This window comes from Carcharodon carcharias, chromosome 5 (genome assembly GCF_017639515.1).
Source record: "Carcharodon carcharias isolate sCarCar2 chromosome 5, sCarCar2.pri, whole genome shotgun sequence".
Classification (NCBI taxonomy): Eukaryota; Metazoa; Chordata; class Chondrichthyes; order Lamniformes; family Lamnidae; genus Carcharodon; species Carcharodon carcharias.
Genome location: NC_054471.1, coordinates 186,888,992 through 186,907,450, shown reverse-complemented (window position 1 = coordinate 186,907,450; position 18,459 = coordinate 186,888,992). Strand labels below are relative to the sequence as shown.

General features: G+C 37.6%; 1 protein-coding gene across 16 annotated transcripts in view; it reads right to left on the bottom strand.

Moving 5' to 3' along the window:
- Positions 1-1,769: 1,769 nt before the first annotated feature.
- The window catches only part of LOC121277910 (pumilio homolog 2), a 126,505-nt gene continuing 109,815 nt past the window's right edge, over positions 1,770-18,459 (bottom strand). For 11 of the 16 annotated variants that reach the window (XM_041187737.1, XM_041187738.1, XM_041187747.1 and 8 more), the window contains 6 exons: positions 15,302-15,436; positions 15,023-15,160; positions 7,760-7,885; positions 5,842-5,963; positions 5,036-5,228; positions 1,770-4,541 (listed from right to left, as the gene is read on the bottom strand). In XM_041187737.1, the coding sequence (XP_041043671.1) occupies positions 4,410-4,541; positions 5,036-5,228; positions 5,842-5,963; positions 7,760-7,885; positions 15,023-15,160; positions 15,302-15,436 (846 nt within the window). In that variant the 3' untranslated portion in view covers positions 1,770-4,409. Of the gene's footprint in view, positions 4,542-5,035; positions 5,229-5,841; positions 5,964-7,223; positions 7,268-7,759; positions 7,886-15,022; positions 15,189-15,301; positions 15,437-18,459 lie in introns of those variants that run through there. The other 5 variants (XM_041187739.1, XM_041187744.1, XM_041187745.1 and 2 more) reach the window with 3 other exon arrangements.

Below are 18,459 nucleotides of genomic sequence, written 5' to 3'. Positions count from 1 at the left end.
TAAAGTGACTTCTACAATTCAGCATTCAATGTAGTTGGTGCATGTAATATGGGATGAAATCTATACTAACAACAGAACGTGACCTTGCTGGATTAGGTACATGTGAAGTGACACAAAGGCAGTGTTTTGCAAACTATTTTCCAATGTAACCCCATTTTAACTCACCACCTTCTCAAGGGCAATTAAGGGTGAGCAACAAATTCTGGCTTTGCAGGCTATGCCCACATCTCTTGAAAGAATATGCAAAGAAATTATTAATGGTTAACATGATCCCCAGACACCAGCAAAATTAAAACAGCATAAAGTTTGCGTATTATAGATCAACATATAAATACATTATATAAATACAAAAAGTGTTTTTAAAGTACGATGTAAAAATGTTACTTTATATACAGGTTCCAGCTAAGTTCTCTATGTTCCTTGGTGACAGACAACTCAGTGAAGCCTCCTCTCCCCTCCCCAACCATGCACACACACCTCTCACTAAACCCCGACCCCCCACTCATTCAGTCCCTCTTCTGAAAGCCCATAGCCCCACTCATCACTCAGTAGCCCCTCTTCCCAACTCTCCTGAGCTGCTGAATCCCTCTGAGACTCAGATTCCTTCCACCACCACCCCCCCCCCAACCCCAAAAAAAACCCTGCCCATACTCTGGCTTCGCAGCACCACCTACCTTTCCCCCCCAACCTGGCTTGACAAACACTGCCAAGGCTTAGGCCAAGGGGAGGGGAGATTGGAAAAAAATTAAAAGGGTGGAATTCCGATTTTCAAAGGCTGGAATTCCACCTAATGGCAGAAACTTCTCTTCCCTGAATAGTCACGACTTCCATCATATAATATTTATGGATGGCACCAAGGAGTAATTATTTCACTGAGTATATCGGATCTTGATGATATACATATATATATATATATATATATATAAGGATGCAATGAAAAGAATGCATGATCACTTGTTTAAATTATTTCAATTATACTAATGTAACACACATCTTGAAACTTTGTATTGCTTCTTTAATCTGACATGTTTGTGAACTGGCAATGCATTTTTTCTGGTTTTATTTCCCCTATATTTGCTGAACTTGCATTTTCAAACATTTTGATTGATGTAAGAAATAGTAGATTAAGCCATATAAGCACTTTGAACCCGCTCTGCAATTCAATATCAGCAATCCACCTCAGTTCCACTTTCAGGTCCGCTCTCCATATCCCTCAAATCCCAAAGCATCCAAAAATCTATTGCTCTCAGTCTTGAACACATTTAATGACTAAAGCATCCACAGCCTTCTGAGGTGAAGAATTCCAAAGGTTCACAACCCTTGAGTGAAGAAATTTCTCTCATCTATCCCTAATGGCAGATACCCTATCGTGAAAGTAGACCCCGAGATCTGAACTTCCAGCCAGGAGAAGCAGCCTCCCAGCATCTACCTATATCATCAAGCCCTCTAAGGATTTATAAGTTTTTCTCTCCTCCTTCAGTCATTATCCACCTAACAAAGGTGCATCCAAAACTGTATAAAGAAGGTGCTAAAATGTAATTTTAAATTGAGGATTGTTGCAGAGTAAAGCCTATATATATATATATATATATATATATACATATACTCAGGCTACAGGGGAAAATATGTGGAGCCAAATTTGTTCAGTGTCATTATCCTAAATCCATCTCACAGAAATGAGAAATGGGCAAATTAAAATACTGGCAGATACTTCCTAAATTCTCAATATAACACAAGGTAAAAGGTATATTTAAGGATTAAAAGGCATATTTTCCTACAGAAAACAGAACAGATTTATTACATATGTTATTCACACTTTTTTTCATTTTTTTATACAGCATATACAATTAAATGAATATAACATTACTCCATCTTAATTGCCAAGGAGCCTGGCAGCAGACCTGATTAAACATAAGATAAAAATGGTCCATCAATAATCCATGTTAGAGGAAATATCAGTAAAATGCCTAGTGGTTTTGTTCCATTTGTTATCAATGCTAATTTAAAATTTCTTGATCTGCATTTTTACCCAGACTCCTGCTTCCCAAGCTAAAACCAGAGAACAATTTCACACAGTGACCTCCTTTACACAACAAATAAATAGTTGCCATGGAAACTAGGGCTGTGCTGAAACAAACCTACTGGCTTTATGCACACAGTAGGCTAACAGCCAGTTATTTAAACATGGCCAACATACTCTTTCCTGATGATGCATTTTTTGCAGTTCTTGGATGAGATAAGTACTGCAAAGCAATTTTAAAATCAGCAAGTGCCATAGTGCAGCTTAACAATATTAGATTGGAAAATCTAATGTTGTGACAGAAAAAAGGGCTGCACAAATTAATAGTATAAAATAATTAAAAAATATTAAAGCTTTAACATTGAATAATTTAAGATCACTGATGCTTTAGTTCATTTTAAAAATATCTGACTGCACAGCCCTAATGAAAACAACTTTTTATCTCTTCAATGCTAAGGACATCACATCCAAAGGCCTCAAGATAAATAATTCCAGATTGTTCCAAATCCACAAGATATTCTGTTTATACAAAATACTGACTTTCAAGGATCATCAAAATACAAAGCACAATCTTTTATCTTTCAGAAACTGAATATACAAAGCATATTTCAAAATATTTCCAGAGGCAAAGAATACAAATAACTATTAATTATACACATATGGTCACAATTCTGCCTGCAAAATGTCATCAGGAAATGTACACAAGGCCTCCTGTAAAATGTACATCATCTATATGTAGTGTTACAATTTTATGTTCAAATGAAAAATTGACAATATCATACATACTTCCACTTACATGTAGGTAGACAATTCCAAAATACAGTACTCTTCTGTACAAAAAAGATCATGCCACTTTTTAAAGATGGAAAGGACATTTGGTTTCCATGGTAACTAGATGATTTAGTTCAAACTTTTCAATTTGACTACGCACAACTTTTACTTGTACAACATTACACTTGTAAAATTTTCAAAAATTATCATATTAACAGAATTTCAACAGCTCCGATTATAAACAAATCCTACCATCCTAATAGATAAAAGAAAGCAAGTTTAAATTTTAAGTCATATAAAGATACAATTTTAAAAAAAATCTTGATTCAAAGAAATTTACATTATACAACACTATGCTAGGGCAGAGGAGTGAATTAGTGAATATACACTAAAATGCAAACTTTGTTTTCTGAAGGGTAGAAGACATTTTAACATTTACAGCATCAGGTTTACAAATGTACAACTGTACAAACAAACTATGCATTACTAAGTTAGCGAAGCATGTGGTTAAACACAAACAATAAATTTCATTTTTTCAAACTGTAAACTTACACCTATAAATTGCAAGGTCTACTCATATACACTACATATTTATAAGTAAAACAAAGTCTATTCCTTAGTTTTTGCATGCGTTATGGTGAGCTATCAAGCTTATCGTTCAATGGCCCCTTAATTTTCCAATCTGCCCAAGATTGCCAAACCTTAAACTGAGAAATTAAAAATAAATCCACCACACCTTCATAAACGTTAAATTTAGGTATTGAAAAATACAAATCCCCACATCTCTTTGCAAAATAGACTGAAAAGCCAAATCTAGCAAAAAAAAACTTTTCAGACAATTTGTAAATTTAGGTATGTGTACCATCATGATTCCTTACTGCCCTCTTCTACAATGGTTAAATACATATGTATGTACAATGCTTCTATACATCACTGAAATAGAAAAGCAGGGCAGTGTTTACCTCAAAAAATAAAACCTATTGAGTATTGACATCTCCATAGTAAACATCAGGAGTTACATTACATATCAGCCTGTAATTTAAGCCTTCCCTGAATTACATATTTCAACAGACCATAACTGTTGTGCTATTTAAATATTGTTGTCAAAAAGTAACTTGCTGAAACACAACTTAACTTTATACAATTTCTGTTATATATGATTAATGTGGTATTTTTAACAATATTTCCTCCCCCACCCCCCCAAGTCTGGGCCTGAGAACTTTTTTACGCAGCAAGTACCTAAAACTATCAGAATGTGAAGTAGTTCATATACATACTTAAAATTCTTCTCTCTACCAAACGATTTTGTAAGGTTTAACTTGCAAAACACACAAAAGTTAGTTTGATACTATTACATTAAGTTCATATATTCTGCGATTTACCTAGGTTTTCCAATAAACCCCCAGCAAAGGTACTTTAAGGAGAAACAAAATGCACACAAACTCAGGACACATTTAGGAGTTGAAGTAGAGTTGATTGGTACACAAATCATAATTAATGGAAGAAGAAAAGAGAGGATAATTAGAAGTTAAGTTGTGTTTTAAGTCTATCTGGTTTGGCACACACAATATTTAAGCAGAACAGTTTTCAACAGTTCTTCTGTGTGCATCACTTAAATTTACAACATTCCATTTGGTGGTCCTCCAATTGACACCAGATCAGTGCTGTTCTTCATGTAATACTTTTCCAGTTTGGCTAAGATGTGTTTTCCATAAGTATACTTCCGAAGGGTTGTAATATGAGGTCGAATCTGTATACAAATTAAAAAAAAAACTTCTTTTAAAACAGCTCAAGTATTTAATGGGAGCAATTTGCATTAAAGATTAGTGTCCACTATAAGTTCAAGAGTCTTTATTTCCCCCTTTTGTTAATTTTAGCAGAGATTTGGCCATAGGTTTATACTTGCACCTTTCTTTTTAACCAAGATTAGTAAATGTAAATTAACATTGCCCTCCATAAGAAGGTAAAATACAGAGTTAGAAAAGTGAGTGAGTTTTGGCCTTTCACAATCTTTAGTATCTGTGATTGTTCATTCTAATGGAATGGTATATACATATGGACAAAATTTAAACAATTACATCTTCAAATAGGCATGGTTTAAGTTGTAGTTTCCTGGCCCAGGCAGTAATAATAATTAACCTTATGCTAATGGCACTGAACTAGTACTTCTGCCACTTTAGCCATTTGATCTTGCACATTAAATAGCAGCCAATTTCAGAGTTATGCAAAAATATCAAAATATACCTTGTGCATGATAATTTTACGCTGAGCAGGTTCTGCCACATCAATCATTTTCTGAACCACATAGTTGGCATATTGATCTTTCATCATTGTGTATAAGGCACTATGGGGGCCATCATTTTGGCAGCAGATCTCATCAATCAGTAAAGCACGTTCAGCACGAGAGGCATGGGTGACGCATTTTTCAACAACATTGCTAAAAAAAATCCACATTGCAAGTTTAATCAGTATCCCAAGCTGAAGGATTAGAGAAAAGATAAATCTGAAAAACGTTATTTCTAACTTAAAATGGTGGTGGGGAAGGGAGAACCTTTAATGATATGACTTGATAAATAGTAGTCAAAGATAAAAAACAAAAACAGAATTACCTGGAAAAACTCAGCAGGTCTGGCAGCATCGGCGGAGAAGAAAAGAGTTGACGTTTCGAGTCCTCATGACCCTTCGACAGTTCTGTCGAAGGGTCATGAGGACTCGAAACGTCAACTCTTTTCTTCTCCGCCGATGCTGCCAGACCTGCTGAGTTTTTCCAGTTAATTCTGTTTTTGTTTTGGATTTCCAGCATCCACAGTTTTTTGTTTTTATCTCAGTAGTCAAAGATACACTTGCAATATTAGACCTTACTACTGCTGCTTGCATGTTTACAATAACATTACCTCTGATCATGTGTATTTGACCAAATCTTTTGTTCAAGAAGAGCGTTATTCAATTAAGTGCATCTTCAATAAAAGAACGTAGAAGGGAACATTTTTCTGGTATTAATATCATCTGGTACTGAAGCATGCTTTTACATGAAATGCAAATTCTTATACCTGGCAAATTTATGCTGGCTTAGAGCAAGAACCTTTCCCCTTATCTCAGCAACAATCTTACTCTTATCTTCAGGACGCCCATGCTCCAAAACATGTTGGATGACATAATTTCCATATTGATCCTAATTAAACAAAGAAAATGAAACCTGAGAAATAAATTCAGAGAAACTTTGTACTATTTGGTTATTTTTATACAAATTGATTACTATTTGTGCAGTAATACACAATTTACACATGCAAATCAGGGGACAACATTCTACCATTATATAGGGTGTTGGTTAGACTGCATCTTGAGTACTGCACCCGGTTTTTCGTGATACAGTGGCCTTGGAAAAGATTAAAAGGAGAGCTACAAGAATGATTCATAGCTTAAACATTCAGCATTAAAGAGCTGTCCACTTATCTTAGAGCAGCATAGACTTAGAAGTGAGCTGGTGAATGTATACAAAATAGTGGAAGGGCTGGAATGCATGCCTGTTGATAGATTAGGGAGGACCAGAGGACACGTATTTAAACTACACAAGAGTAGGACTAGGCTGGATGGGTAGGCAGCTCTCCTCTTCTCAGGTAGTCTCTGGAATGTATTGCTGGTTTATTTTCTGTGCTGACTTTGTGTGCCTTCAAGAGGGAACTGAACCCATTCATGGCTGGGGGGCAAGGTAAGTGGATTGACAGATAATACTCGTGTGGTCAATGAGATCTCCAAGAGCAGTTTCAAATGCCTGAAGAGGAATATTCCAGAAGTTGTTTTTTTTTTAAATCCCTGACTGGGTCTGTGTTTTTTCTCAGTTTTACACCTGCAGGAGTTAGGAATCTAATCATATCTAATGATGATATTCTGGATCTTTTCCTACCTATTAATTTAATTAGTTTGCAAAACAATTTTTGTAATTGATTTACAAGAATTGTGTGAGAGCAAGTACGCTGAAAGAAAGCCTCAAATTTTCATTTGTCAAAACTAAATTCATATCTAATGTATATAGCAGGAAGTTGTTCTCGCAATCTTTTAGGATGTATGTATTAGAAAATTCTTCCTTATTTTTCTTTTTCTGTCATTTCTCTAATCTTCTCCCTCAATTTCCTTTGTTTCTTCCTCAATTCTTATATTTATTTCCTTGTTTGCATCTTTTCATTTATTTATATAACCAATCTGTGCATTTTATTTTTGCATTTCCCCAGTTACTAAAGAGTGTGGGCCCAGTAGTGAGTAAGAAGAACCTGTCCTGAGTGATTCTTAAAAGTTAAGTTGGATACGTACCAGTGCCAGAAGTGCACATCCAAGTCAAAACAAATAAAGTGCATAAATGTTTGTGAGTCATTACTGATCACCTGCTTTAAGTATTGTATAAAGCATACTTTCCTTATTTTTTTAAATTACTTACTTTGTTTCTTAAAAGATGACTGGCATCATGTCACGGTGAGTACTCTGCACAGGTAAGCAGACAGTTTGCAATTAAAGACAATGGATGTATGATGTCAGTGGTGATTATAAGTAGTGCATGTTATGTAAGAAAGTGCAAAATACTAGTCTCCCTTTCCTAAATAGTATCCCCTATACATCATAATGCAAATGACACAAATCCTATATTCATACACCTATAAACAAGGCCATGGGTTTGCTGTTTTTAAAATGGATAAATGATTAGAATTGAAGAATGTGATCATTAGAACTGATTAAAAACCACTAATAAAAATCCTGGAAGCTCTAGAATAGAATTTAACTTATTTTGCCATCATTAATCAGTGATTCTAAATGGACAGAATTGTAGAATGTGATCTCAAAACACTGGTAGGGATCTCAAAATCCCATGTAAAAGAAAAAGTATTTGATTATTTTGTCTGATTTTCTGTAATGAAAGGTACAAATTTGAATGGATTCATGTATTCTTTATGCTCATATGTTAACTGCTCCCGTTACCTGCACTAATTGCTCAGTGTGCTGATGCAATTCCTCTAGGATCGGGAGAGTCTGCTCAGGTGTGCAGTGCTCCAAAATACGCTGAATAACTCGACAACCATAAGGGTGAGTTGACAATACAAAAACCTGGAATTTAACACAAAATAATTATTAACTGATGAGGAAATGACACTTTGCTGTTAGGAAAAAAAACAAAGATTTTACAAAATAGATAGCTGCTCCATTAAAACAGTTTTTAAGATAGAGAAAAAAGAAATCCAGTACTGAGTTAATTCAGGAAGACAAAGATCACTGACCTGAAATGTTAACTCTGCTTTTCTCTCCAGATGCTGCAAGACCAGCTCAGTATTTCCAGCATTTTCTACTTTATTTATAATGCTTGCCGATATTATTTGTATAGTAACATGCTGTATGTGAAATATTATAGGACATGCAAGCTCTGTTTCTTATACTGTCTCAATTCCATCTTAAACCAGTGTTGTTTGAGATTTGACATTATTGGCATTATAGTGCAGTTCTACCAGCTCATCCAACCTGACATCTTTTAAATCCCATGCTGTTAGAACTTCACAGATGAGACAAACTGTTGCTTTTGAAATTATTTTATTCAGTCACAGAAAGAGGTATTTAAAAGGTTTGCAGTCTTCAAATTAGAAAAGGTACTTGGTCCAGATAAGATGGATCTTAGGTTAGTGAGGGAAGTTTGGGGGAAACTGCAGAGGCTCTAGCCACAATTTTCCAATCCTCCTTGGAATAGTGGGGCAGTGCCAGAGGACTGGAGGATTGTAAATGTTACACCTATAGTTAAGAAAAGGGGGAGATGGCTAAACCTAGCAATTATAAGCCTGTCAGCCTAATGCCAGTACTTCTACAGGCAATAATATGGGACAAAAATTAATTGGCATTGGGAAAATAATGGCCAATAAAATGAAAATCAGGATGAATTTGTTAAACGTAAACCGTGACTTAATAATGTGGATAGTGCAATTGGTGACATGTAAATGGACTTTCAAAAGGCATTTGACATCATGTACTGCACAATAGACTTGTTAGCAAAATTTAAGTTTACAGGATTCAAGAGACAGCGGCAGCATAGATACAACATTGTCTAAGAGGCAGAAGACAGAGTTAGTGGTGACTACTGATTTTCTGACAGGAGGTATACAGGGATGACTTGGGCTTGGATGTACCAGGCATAATTTCAAATGATGCAGACTTGTGAATGGATTTAATGCAGACAAGTGTTAGTGATGAGGCAATATGATTTGAATGGTAAATTTTGAAGGGGATGCAAGAACAGTTTGGGATGTATGTGCACATTTCTTTGAAGATGATAGGACAAGTTGAGAAGGCTGTTAAATAAACATTTGGGATTCTTGGCTTTATTAATAGAAAAACAGAGTACAAAAGCAAACAAGTTATGCTAAGCCTTTATAAAAAAATAAAACAGACATACATTAATATAGCATCTTTATGACATGCCAAAGTGCCAGTACTTTTGAGGTGTAGCCACTGCTGTAACGTAGGAAAAGGGCAACCAATATGTACACAACAAGCTCTCACGATCGTCATAACGACCAGATAATGTTTCAGTGACATTGATTGAAGGATAAATATTAGCCAGGACACTGGAATAACTCCTCTGCTCTTCTTCAAAATAGTGCCTTGGGATCTTTTACGTCCAGCTTAAGAGGGCAAACATGGACTTGGCTTAATGTTTCATCCAAAAGACTGCACCTCCAATAGTACAGCACTCCCACTGTAATGCACTGGAGTGCCAGCCTTGATTTGCCAGCCATACTGTGTCCTGGAATTAGACTTCAACCACAATCTCCTGACTCAGTGATGAGACTACCAATTCAGTCACTTAAAACACTTGTTTGGCCTTAGTTGAAATAGTATGTTCAATTCTGGGCACCACATTTCAGAAAGGCCTTACAGAAGGTACAAAAATTATTTACTAGTATGGTACCAGCGCCAAGGGACTTTGGTTATGTGGAAAAACTGGAGAAGCTGGGGTTGTTTTCCTTAGAGCAGGGAAGGTTAAGAGGAGATTTGACAGTTGTTCAAAATCATCAACTGTTTGATAAGAGTAAATAAAGAGAAACTGTTGCCAGTGGCAGAAGAATCGGTAACCAGAGGACACAAATTTAAGATAAAAGATTAAGAGACAGAAGCAACACGAAGAAGTACTTTTGTTTAAGATAGCGAATTGTTGTGATTTAAATGGACTTTCTAAAAGTTGGCAGCATTGTGGGGGTAAGCAGATTCAATAGGAACTTTCAAAAGGAAACTGGATAAATACTTGAAGGGAAAAAAAATTACATGGCTATGGGAAAAAAGCAGGGAGTGGGATTAATTTGATAACTTTACCAAAGAGCACATGCACAACGGGCTGACCTCCTTCTGTGCAGTATCATTGATTTGTGATACTCTACGGAGACGATGGGGAAATCATTGTTGTAATTTGTTCAATTATTCCATTCGTTTAAATGGGTTGATCAATTTGTTTAAACAAGTTGCACAATATTTGGATAGAAGAAAGGAATTTATGTAGTGATCCTTTATTCATGTGGAATAAATAAAGCATCTTCTCCATTATTATCTCTTTGCTGCACCTTTTAGTTTTAAATACCAAATACAAAATCAAAGTTATGCATAGAAGACATCTGTAAGCAACACTCTGAAATGACAACAAACCTTTACATGCAAAGTTTCTAACTACCAATGTCCCACTCTAATATTTCTTGCTTACTGTTCAAATAATCCATTATATCCTGTTAGCTCATCACCTTAAATATTTTGGGAAACAATGCATTTGCATTGCAAATCTGATCTGCATGGGTTATAGAGAATCACTTGACATCATAAAGGAATCTTAAGCATAAACATTTCACTACTGCCAACTTTCGGTTTAATTTAATTTTGTCTAGCAGTAGAGGCAGAACGCAATTCTTTAGTTATATGACTATATAAATCCTGCACAGACTGCATCTTGTTGATTCACTAAGGAATCAACACTTCCTTTGGGGTGCTTGCAATAGGCAGGGTTTTGACCGTATTCAACCAGCCTGTTTTTGCAAAACTCAGAACATAATATCCAACGCTAGATGCAATTCCACGATTGGACAGCGCTTGCTGAACAATCCCAAGTGTGCTACGAACTACACTAACAACCAATTTAAGATTATCAGTTGGGCTTGCAATGTAGCTCACTTACACTTGCTAGGAGCTACATACGCAGGGACGTGTCCTCTGCAGCCAAAAGGAATTTGTCCAGGTTTTGCACCTTTTTATGAATTAAACAAAAGCATGGGGTACAACAGTTGTCCCTGCTCCATGGTAATGACTTGACCAGAGTCAACTTGCCAACCAATCAGTACCTTTTTCTCTTGCAAGATGAATTGTTATTCCCTTAGATATTTGGCACTGTTGCATCTGTCCTGATGAGTGCAGGGCAAAAAGCTTTGATAGCATGTCTCTATTCTTCGACAGTACACAGGTTCTGTACTAACAAGTGACTACTTGAATCGACTACAGGCCATCTTCGATAAGTATTTATTTATTGATTAAACCTGTTGTTAGTTTTTTCTGTTATGAAAGCATTGTTGTTGACTGACAGCTATTTACCTGAACTGATGTGTGATGTAGTTCAAGTTTTACGCAGATTACTTTACACGTAGGGTTACATTTGAGTTCATAGGGAGAAAGTGCTCACCCATGGAGGTGACTTTTTTGATGTTTGTTGGAAAACTTTTAGAATTAATCTCAATTATAACATGAGTATTTGAAGAAAAAATACATATTATACTATTTTGTTCAGTTAATCGGGCTATTCTTTTACCAGACATGCGCTTAAGTGGGATATCTTGTACTCCAAATATAATTCATCCCATCAGGTGCTACTTCAGATTGATAGAGCCAACATGTTCACAAGGAAAAAGTGGTTTCTTCAACTGTCATTCCTCCACTATAGAAATCTCTCAAAATACAAATCATTGTACATTTCAAAATGAGTGGCGGCACTTATTTTTCTGATAGCATTGTTCCAATGAAAAATCTTGTTTTCACACTGATTACCTGTAACTATCTTGCCAACCTAAATAAATCCATTGGGGACATGCAAGGGTAAGCAAGTGCTGAGTACAGCAGTCTCCCACTCTATGGAGCCAATTTTACAAATGTGTATTCCTGGCATCAAGTCTCACCAACTAGGAGTGCATACTGAGAAAGTGTGAGCATTCTTCTTGTAATGCTCTTGCAATTAAAATTAACTGACAGAAAATTACAATAACCTCACTATAATTTCTTAGTTATGCACTCCTGGCAGGTGAGGTTCCTAACTGGAACAATGGTTTTGAAAAATTTGTCCTTGTGAGTAACGCTAGCCTAATTACAGAAGCATTATGGCTTAGGAGGCCATTTGGCCTGGTTTGTGAATGCCAACTCGCAGCAAGAGCAACTCGACTAGTACACTCTCCAGCTCTTCCACCATAGCAATGCAAATATCAAGTGGTTATTCAATTTCCTTTTGAAAGCCACAATTGAATCCATCATCACCACACTCTTCCGTGCATTCCAGATCTTAACCACTTGCTGCACAAAAAATTTTTTCAATTCACCATTAGTTCCTTTGCCAATCACCTTAATCAAGTGTCCTCTGGTTTTCAACCCTTCTGCCAATGGGAACAGTTTCTTGCTATCTACTCTGTGTAAGCCACTCATGATTTTGGGCACCTCAATCAAATCTCCTCTCTTCTCCAAGTAGAACAATCTCAGCTTCTCTTAACTGAAGTCCCTCATCCCTAGAGCCATTCTCATGAATCATTTCTGCACCCTTTCAAAAGCCTTCACAAGCCCTTTCTGAAGTGCAGTGCCCAGAATTGGACACAATTCTCCAGTTGAGGCTGAACCATGGCTTTATAATGGTTCAGCATGACATTGTTTTCGTACTCTATGCACGTATTTATAAATTCCAGGATTCTTTATGTCTTTTTAACCACTTTCTCAACCTGCCCTGCCACTTTCAATGATTTGTGCACATAAACCTCCAGGTTTCTCTCTTGCTGCATCCCCTTCAGAACTGTGCCCTTTATTTTATATTGCCTTTCATTTTTTCTACCAAAATGCACCACTTCATACTTCTCTGCATTAAGTTTTACTTCACGCGTCCACCCATTCCACCAGCCTCTGTCCTCTTGAAATCAATCACTATCCTCCTCACAGTTCATAGTTTTGTGCCGTCTTCAAATTTTAAAATTATGCCTTACCTACCCAGGTCTAAGCCATTTATATAGATTGAGAAAAGCAGTGGCTCCAGTGCTCCCCAGGGAACCCCAGTGTATACCTAGTTCCAGTCTGAAGATCAACTGTTCACCACTAGGTCTTTCAGCCAACTTCGTATCAATGCCACCACTTTCTCTTTTATTTTATGGGCTGCAACTTTGCTGGCAAGTCTGTAATGTGGCACTATGAAACGCTTTTTTGAAAGTCCATATACTTACATCAAACATCTGTTACCTCATCAAAAAACTCAATCAAGTTAGTGAACCATGCCTTTAATAAATTCGTGCTGGTTTTCCCTACTTAATCCACACTTGTCCAAGTGTCTGTTAATTTTGTCCTGGATTTGTATCTATAAAGTTTTCCCACCAGCAAGGTTAAACTGATTGACCTGTAGTTGCTGGGTTTATTCTTAAATCCTTTTTTGAATAAGGTTTAACATTTGCAATTTACCCAGTCCTCTGGCACCATCCCCATATCCAAGGAGCCCGTCGAAGATTGTCTAGTACTTTAACAATTTTCAACCCTCCTTCCCTCAGCATCCTCAGATGCAAACCCGCCAGTCCTGGTGACTTATCAACTTTAAGTACATACATACGAAATAGGAACAGGAGTAGGCCACTCGGACCCTGGAGCCTGCTCCGCCATTCGATAAGATCATGGCTGATCTGGCTGTAACCTCAACCCCACATTCCTGCCTACCCCCAATGACCTTTCGCCCCCTTGTTAATCAAGAATCTATCTAGCTCTACGTTAAAAATATTCAAAGACTCTGCTTTCACTGCCTTTTGAGGAAGAGAATTCCAAAGATCCTTGACCCTTGGAGAGAAAAAATTTCTCTTCATCTGTCTGAGCGACTGTTTTTAAACAGTGACCCTTGGTTCTAGATTCTCCCACAAGAGGAAACATCTTCTCTACATCCACTCTGTCAAGGGCCCGCAGGATCTCAAAAGTTGCCATCAAGTCGCCTCTTACTCTTCTAAACTCCAGTGGATACAAGCCTAACCTGTCCAACCCTTCCTCATAAGACAATCTGCCCATTCCCCCTGGTATTAGTCTAGTAAACAGCCTCTGAACTGCTTCTAACGCATTTACATCTTCCTTAAATAAGGAGACCAGTACTATACACAGTACTCCACATGTGGTCTTACCAGTGCTCTGTACAACTGAAACATAACCCCCTTACTTTTGCAATCAATTCCCCTCACAATAAACAATAACGTTCCATTAGCTTTCTTAATTACTTGCTGTACCTGCACATAGCCTTTTGAGGTTCATGCACTAGTACACCCTAGTGTCCTAGGGCGTCTTACATCTAGCCGTCCTAATACCTTGATCATCAATATCTCAACTGCCTCCTGTTTCACTATGACTTGGGCAGCATCTTCTTCCATGGTACGCCAGATGGAACACTCATTTAGTATCTTAACCGTGCCCCTCTACGTAATCTCCTTGTTGGTTCCTAATCAGCCCTACCTTTCCTCTTTCTATCTTGTTATTATTTATATGCCTATAGAAGAATTTTGGATTCCCCTTCACGTTACTAGTCTCTTCTCATCCTCTCTTTGCTTTTATGATTTATTTTTTCATTTCCCTGAATTTCCAAATTCAGCCTGATTCTCACTTGGTATTATTAACCTAACATCTGTCCTACACATCATTTTTATGCTCCATCTTACGCTATCTGGTCATTCAGGATGAGTTTTCCAAACAGTTTTCTGATTCTATTGATATCAGCTCTCAAAAAAAAATCTAGTCAATTCGCATGCCATTATTTTATATCACAGCTCAAACACCTGGGGTAAGATACAATAGTGAAGTACAAGGTCAACGTGTTAATGGCAAACCATTTTTATTAATACAATTGCATATTTGAAATCACGCCTTGAAGTCATTTATGAAATAGCTTCTAATTTGATATAGTTTTCCTAGCTTATAAAATAGGCCCCTGTGGGCATAAGGCAACAAAAATCTGCTTACCTGCCCTTTAAAAGCATCAATAATGAACTGCAGAGATTGAGGCTGCACACACTCTATGCACTTTTGAACAACGTGGTTTCCATTTTGGTCCTTAACACATTTTAAAACGTGACCATCCAGCTCCTTTACCATATCATTCTGCATTGAGGAGAGGACTATTTAAAAACTACAAAATTTAATTCATTGGAAAAATCTTGAAACATTAATATTTCTGCAATGATTTATTCAAGTTTCTATTAACAATTAACTTAGAGCAAAAAAAAATCTGTTCAAACTTACAATTACCTGCTGGTCTGCTGATATGGATTCTAATGCTTTCTGTATAACACGACAACCATACATCTGTAAGGCCAAGGGTAAAACATGGCCGCGGATACGCTGAGCTAAAGCTAGCTTCTGATCCAAGCTTCCAAACTGAAAATATTAAAATGAAACCATAAATCTCAAGGCAAACTGAAATATACAAATATGGATCCAACATCTGAAAAATTGCAATATTTTGTGTCTCTGAATAGTGCTACTTGCTCCTGGTTCAGGCTTCTGAATCGATCCCTTCCTCAACAGTGGACGAGTTAAATTAATACCATAGGAGGTTGGACTTTCTTACACCTCTCTGTACTGCAGGCAGAGTGAATATCATGAGCCAGAAGTTAGGTAATGGGGCTGATATAAACATACAACTAAATAATTTTCAAACAAGTCTGTAAAACAATAGCTGCTGAATCTTAATCATACACTGGCTGTGCACTGGGCTCTGGGGAAGAGGGGTGGATTTAAGGAAAATCAATCCTCCCACCCATAAACTCCCACTATTTTTTGATAATGTTAGAGCCATACAAATTGTTCCAGAATATAACTGGGCAAGGTAAATCAATTTTACAAATTATAATCAAATAATCCTCTGCAGATTTTGCACAGAAATGTATCACTCACACCAGACCTTACAGCAAAAATTTAAATAGAAGAGTACATGAACTATACATGGGACACAAATAAGCTTTTAACTCAAAAGTTCTAGAAGTACATTTGCAGAATTAGTAGGGAAATCCCCCTAATAATGTTGCATATTTGCCCATTTAACATTTTAAGAATTTACAAATTCATAGTGATCTATTATAGAATCAGCTGGTACACTGTCACTATGTGACACATCAGTGATGAGTAGTTATAGTGCACATTAGTCCTCTAATCTATTTTAAAGGAATTCTATACCCACTCTAACTTCCTGTAACATTGCCCATGGCATTACAGGACTCGACTGAGACTGGAGCGGTTAAGTGGGCCACAGAACAAAGAATAGGGAGTTAAGCACAGGGTTAGGGATATGAGAGTTAGAACATGAAGCCTAGTAAAAGCATGGACAAAGTAAGAGTTGATATATGGCAGTTGTGATTTGTTGCTGTTTTATGTATTCAACCAAATCAGCTGCATTAAGTTCAATACATGTGGATTAAAAACAAGAACATGGCTGTGTTATTGAAGGCAAGTCATTAGAGCCCCATGCAAGAGTTCTTCAGGGAAGCATGCGCAGCCTAATTATCTTCCACCACCCTATCAATAATAAGTTCAGGGATGGAACTATTCACCGACGGCTCCAGTGCTCACCTGAATTCACAATTCTTAAAAAATGAAGCACTTCATGCTAGCGTACAGAAGAAGCTGGATAACACCCAGGCTTAGCTTGACAAGTGGCAGGCAGCATTTAAACTACACAAGTACCAGACAATAACCATCTTAAATTGAAAAGCCCACTACCTCCCCATGAGTTTCAATGGCACCACAATCACCAAGTCCTCTCAATATCAACATCATATAGGTCACCACTGTCTAGAAGCTTAACTGGTCAGTCATATGAACACAATGGCTATGGTTATAAGTGCAAGACAAGAGACTAGGTAACAAGTGGCTTAGTTCCTCTTCCCTCAAAATTTCTTCACCATATATGAATCTTAAGTCAACAGTATGCAGCCCTTGCCTGGGTGGGTACTCCATCTTCATCACTGGCACATTGTGGCTGCAATATGTATGATCTACAGGGTGTACTGCAACAACTCAACAAACTTACCTTGACAGCATTGCCTGAACCTCTGCCACTAAGGGGAACAGCAGCAATGCTGAGGGAACGCTCTGATTTGGATATGCATTACCATTCCTTCATCACTGCTGGGCAAAGATTCTGGAAATTCTTACCAACACCACTGTGGGAGCAACACCACTAACCAAGAATAGCAATGACGCAAAAAGACCCACCAGCTTTTCAGGACAACTAAGGATCGGCTATTAATGTGGCCTTGCCAGCAATGCCTACATACACCTTGTTCTCAGGAGATGCAATTTCACTGCTAAAACTAGGTGCAACTTCAACCTGCCTACTTAATAATCCTTCCCCTTCTACCATAGGTGGCGGGCTAGCGAATTTATGCCTCTTCATCAAACAGCAAATGTGGGGAAGGTGCATTTACGGGGCAGGATGGCGATGCGCATTCTATTGTGGCAACAGCTTTGCATCAAAGCTGCAGGTGTCCACTGTGAGGGACTAAGGCTTCACACTGTATATTTTATAAAATATAGATATGTTCACCATTTTTTCTAAAATTTTTAAAACTGAAGAAAGGCCTTTAAAATGGCTGAAAATGTGCCTATCACCCCAGGACAAAAAAAGCCACCTGGCAGTTTTAAGAAAACCCACACCTCATTATCTCTGAGGGGCCACTAACAACCACCTGTGGACTGCACATTCCAACTTCAAAGACAGCTGCACAAAGGCCATCTGCATTTAATGACCCAGGCTGGCCAGAAGGAGGTGGATCATCTGCTAACACTAAGGCCTAGCAACGTCCTTTCAATTCCTAATAGCTGAAACATTTAACGATTGTTGGAATCCAGATACACATGGCACTGAGGGATGGATACACATCCTTTGTCAAAGATGGAGGAGATGTGGGAGTCTTGTGACATGGGCATCTGGCTTGTGGAATAAGTAATATTGCCTTGCTGAACTGAAAAGCTCAGTCTGCTGTTTACCATCTGACTAGCAGACTCTCAGAAAAGGAGCTCTGCCCAGTTGAACACCTGGCCCCATCTACAATGTTTCTGTTGGAATTTCTGTTCCATCGCCAACAAGACATCTTGTGAAGTCCACACCACCGGAAAAGTGAATTATACGATATTGGTTTTCAGCCCTCTGACCTCCGTGAAGGAATACCTCAATGGACTTTGATTCTGGACTCTGGGACTCACGTGAACCAATATTTAGCTTCTGTGGTCTCTGTACAAAAAACATTATTTTCTCTATCCCTCTCTACTGTCTGACTGCGGAGGTGAAGTTGCGACCCTCCTCTTGCGGATTGAATGTTTGCAATGAACTAACCCTTTTTTTTACGATCTCCCTATCTCAAGTTTGCTTTGGGGTTATTAATAGCAAGTGGGATCATACA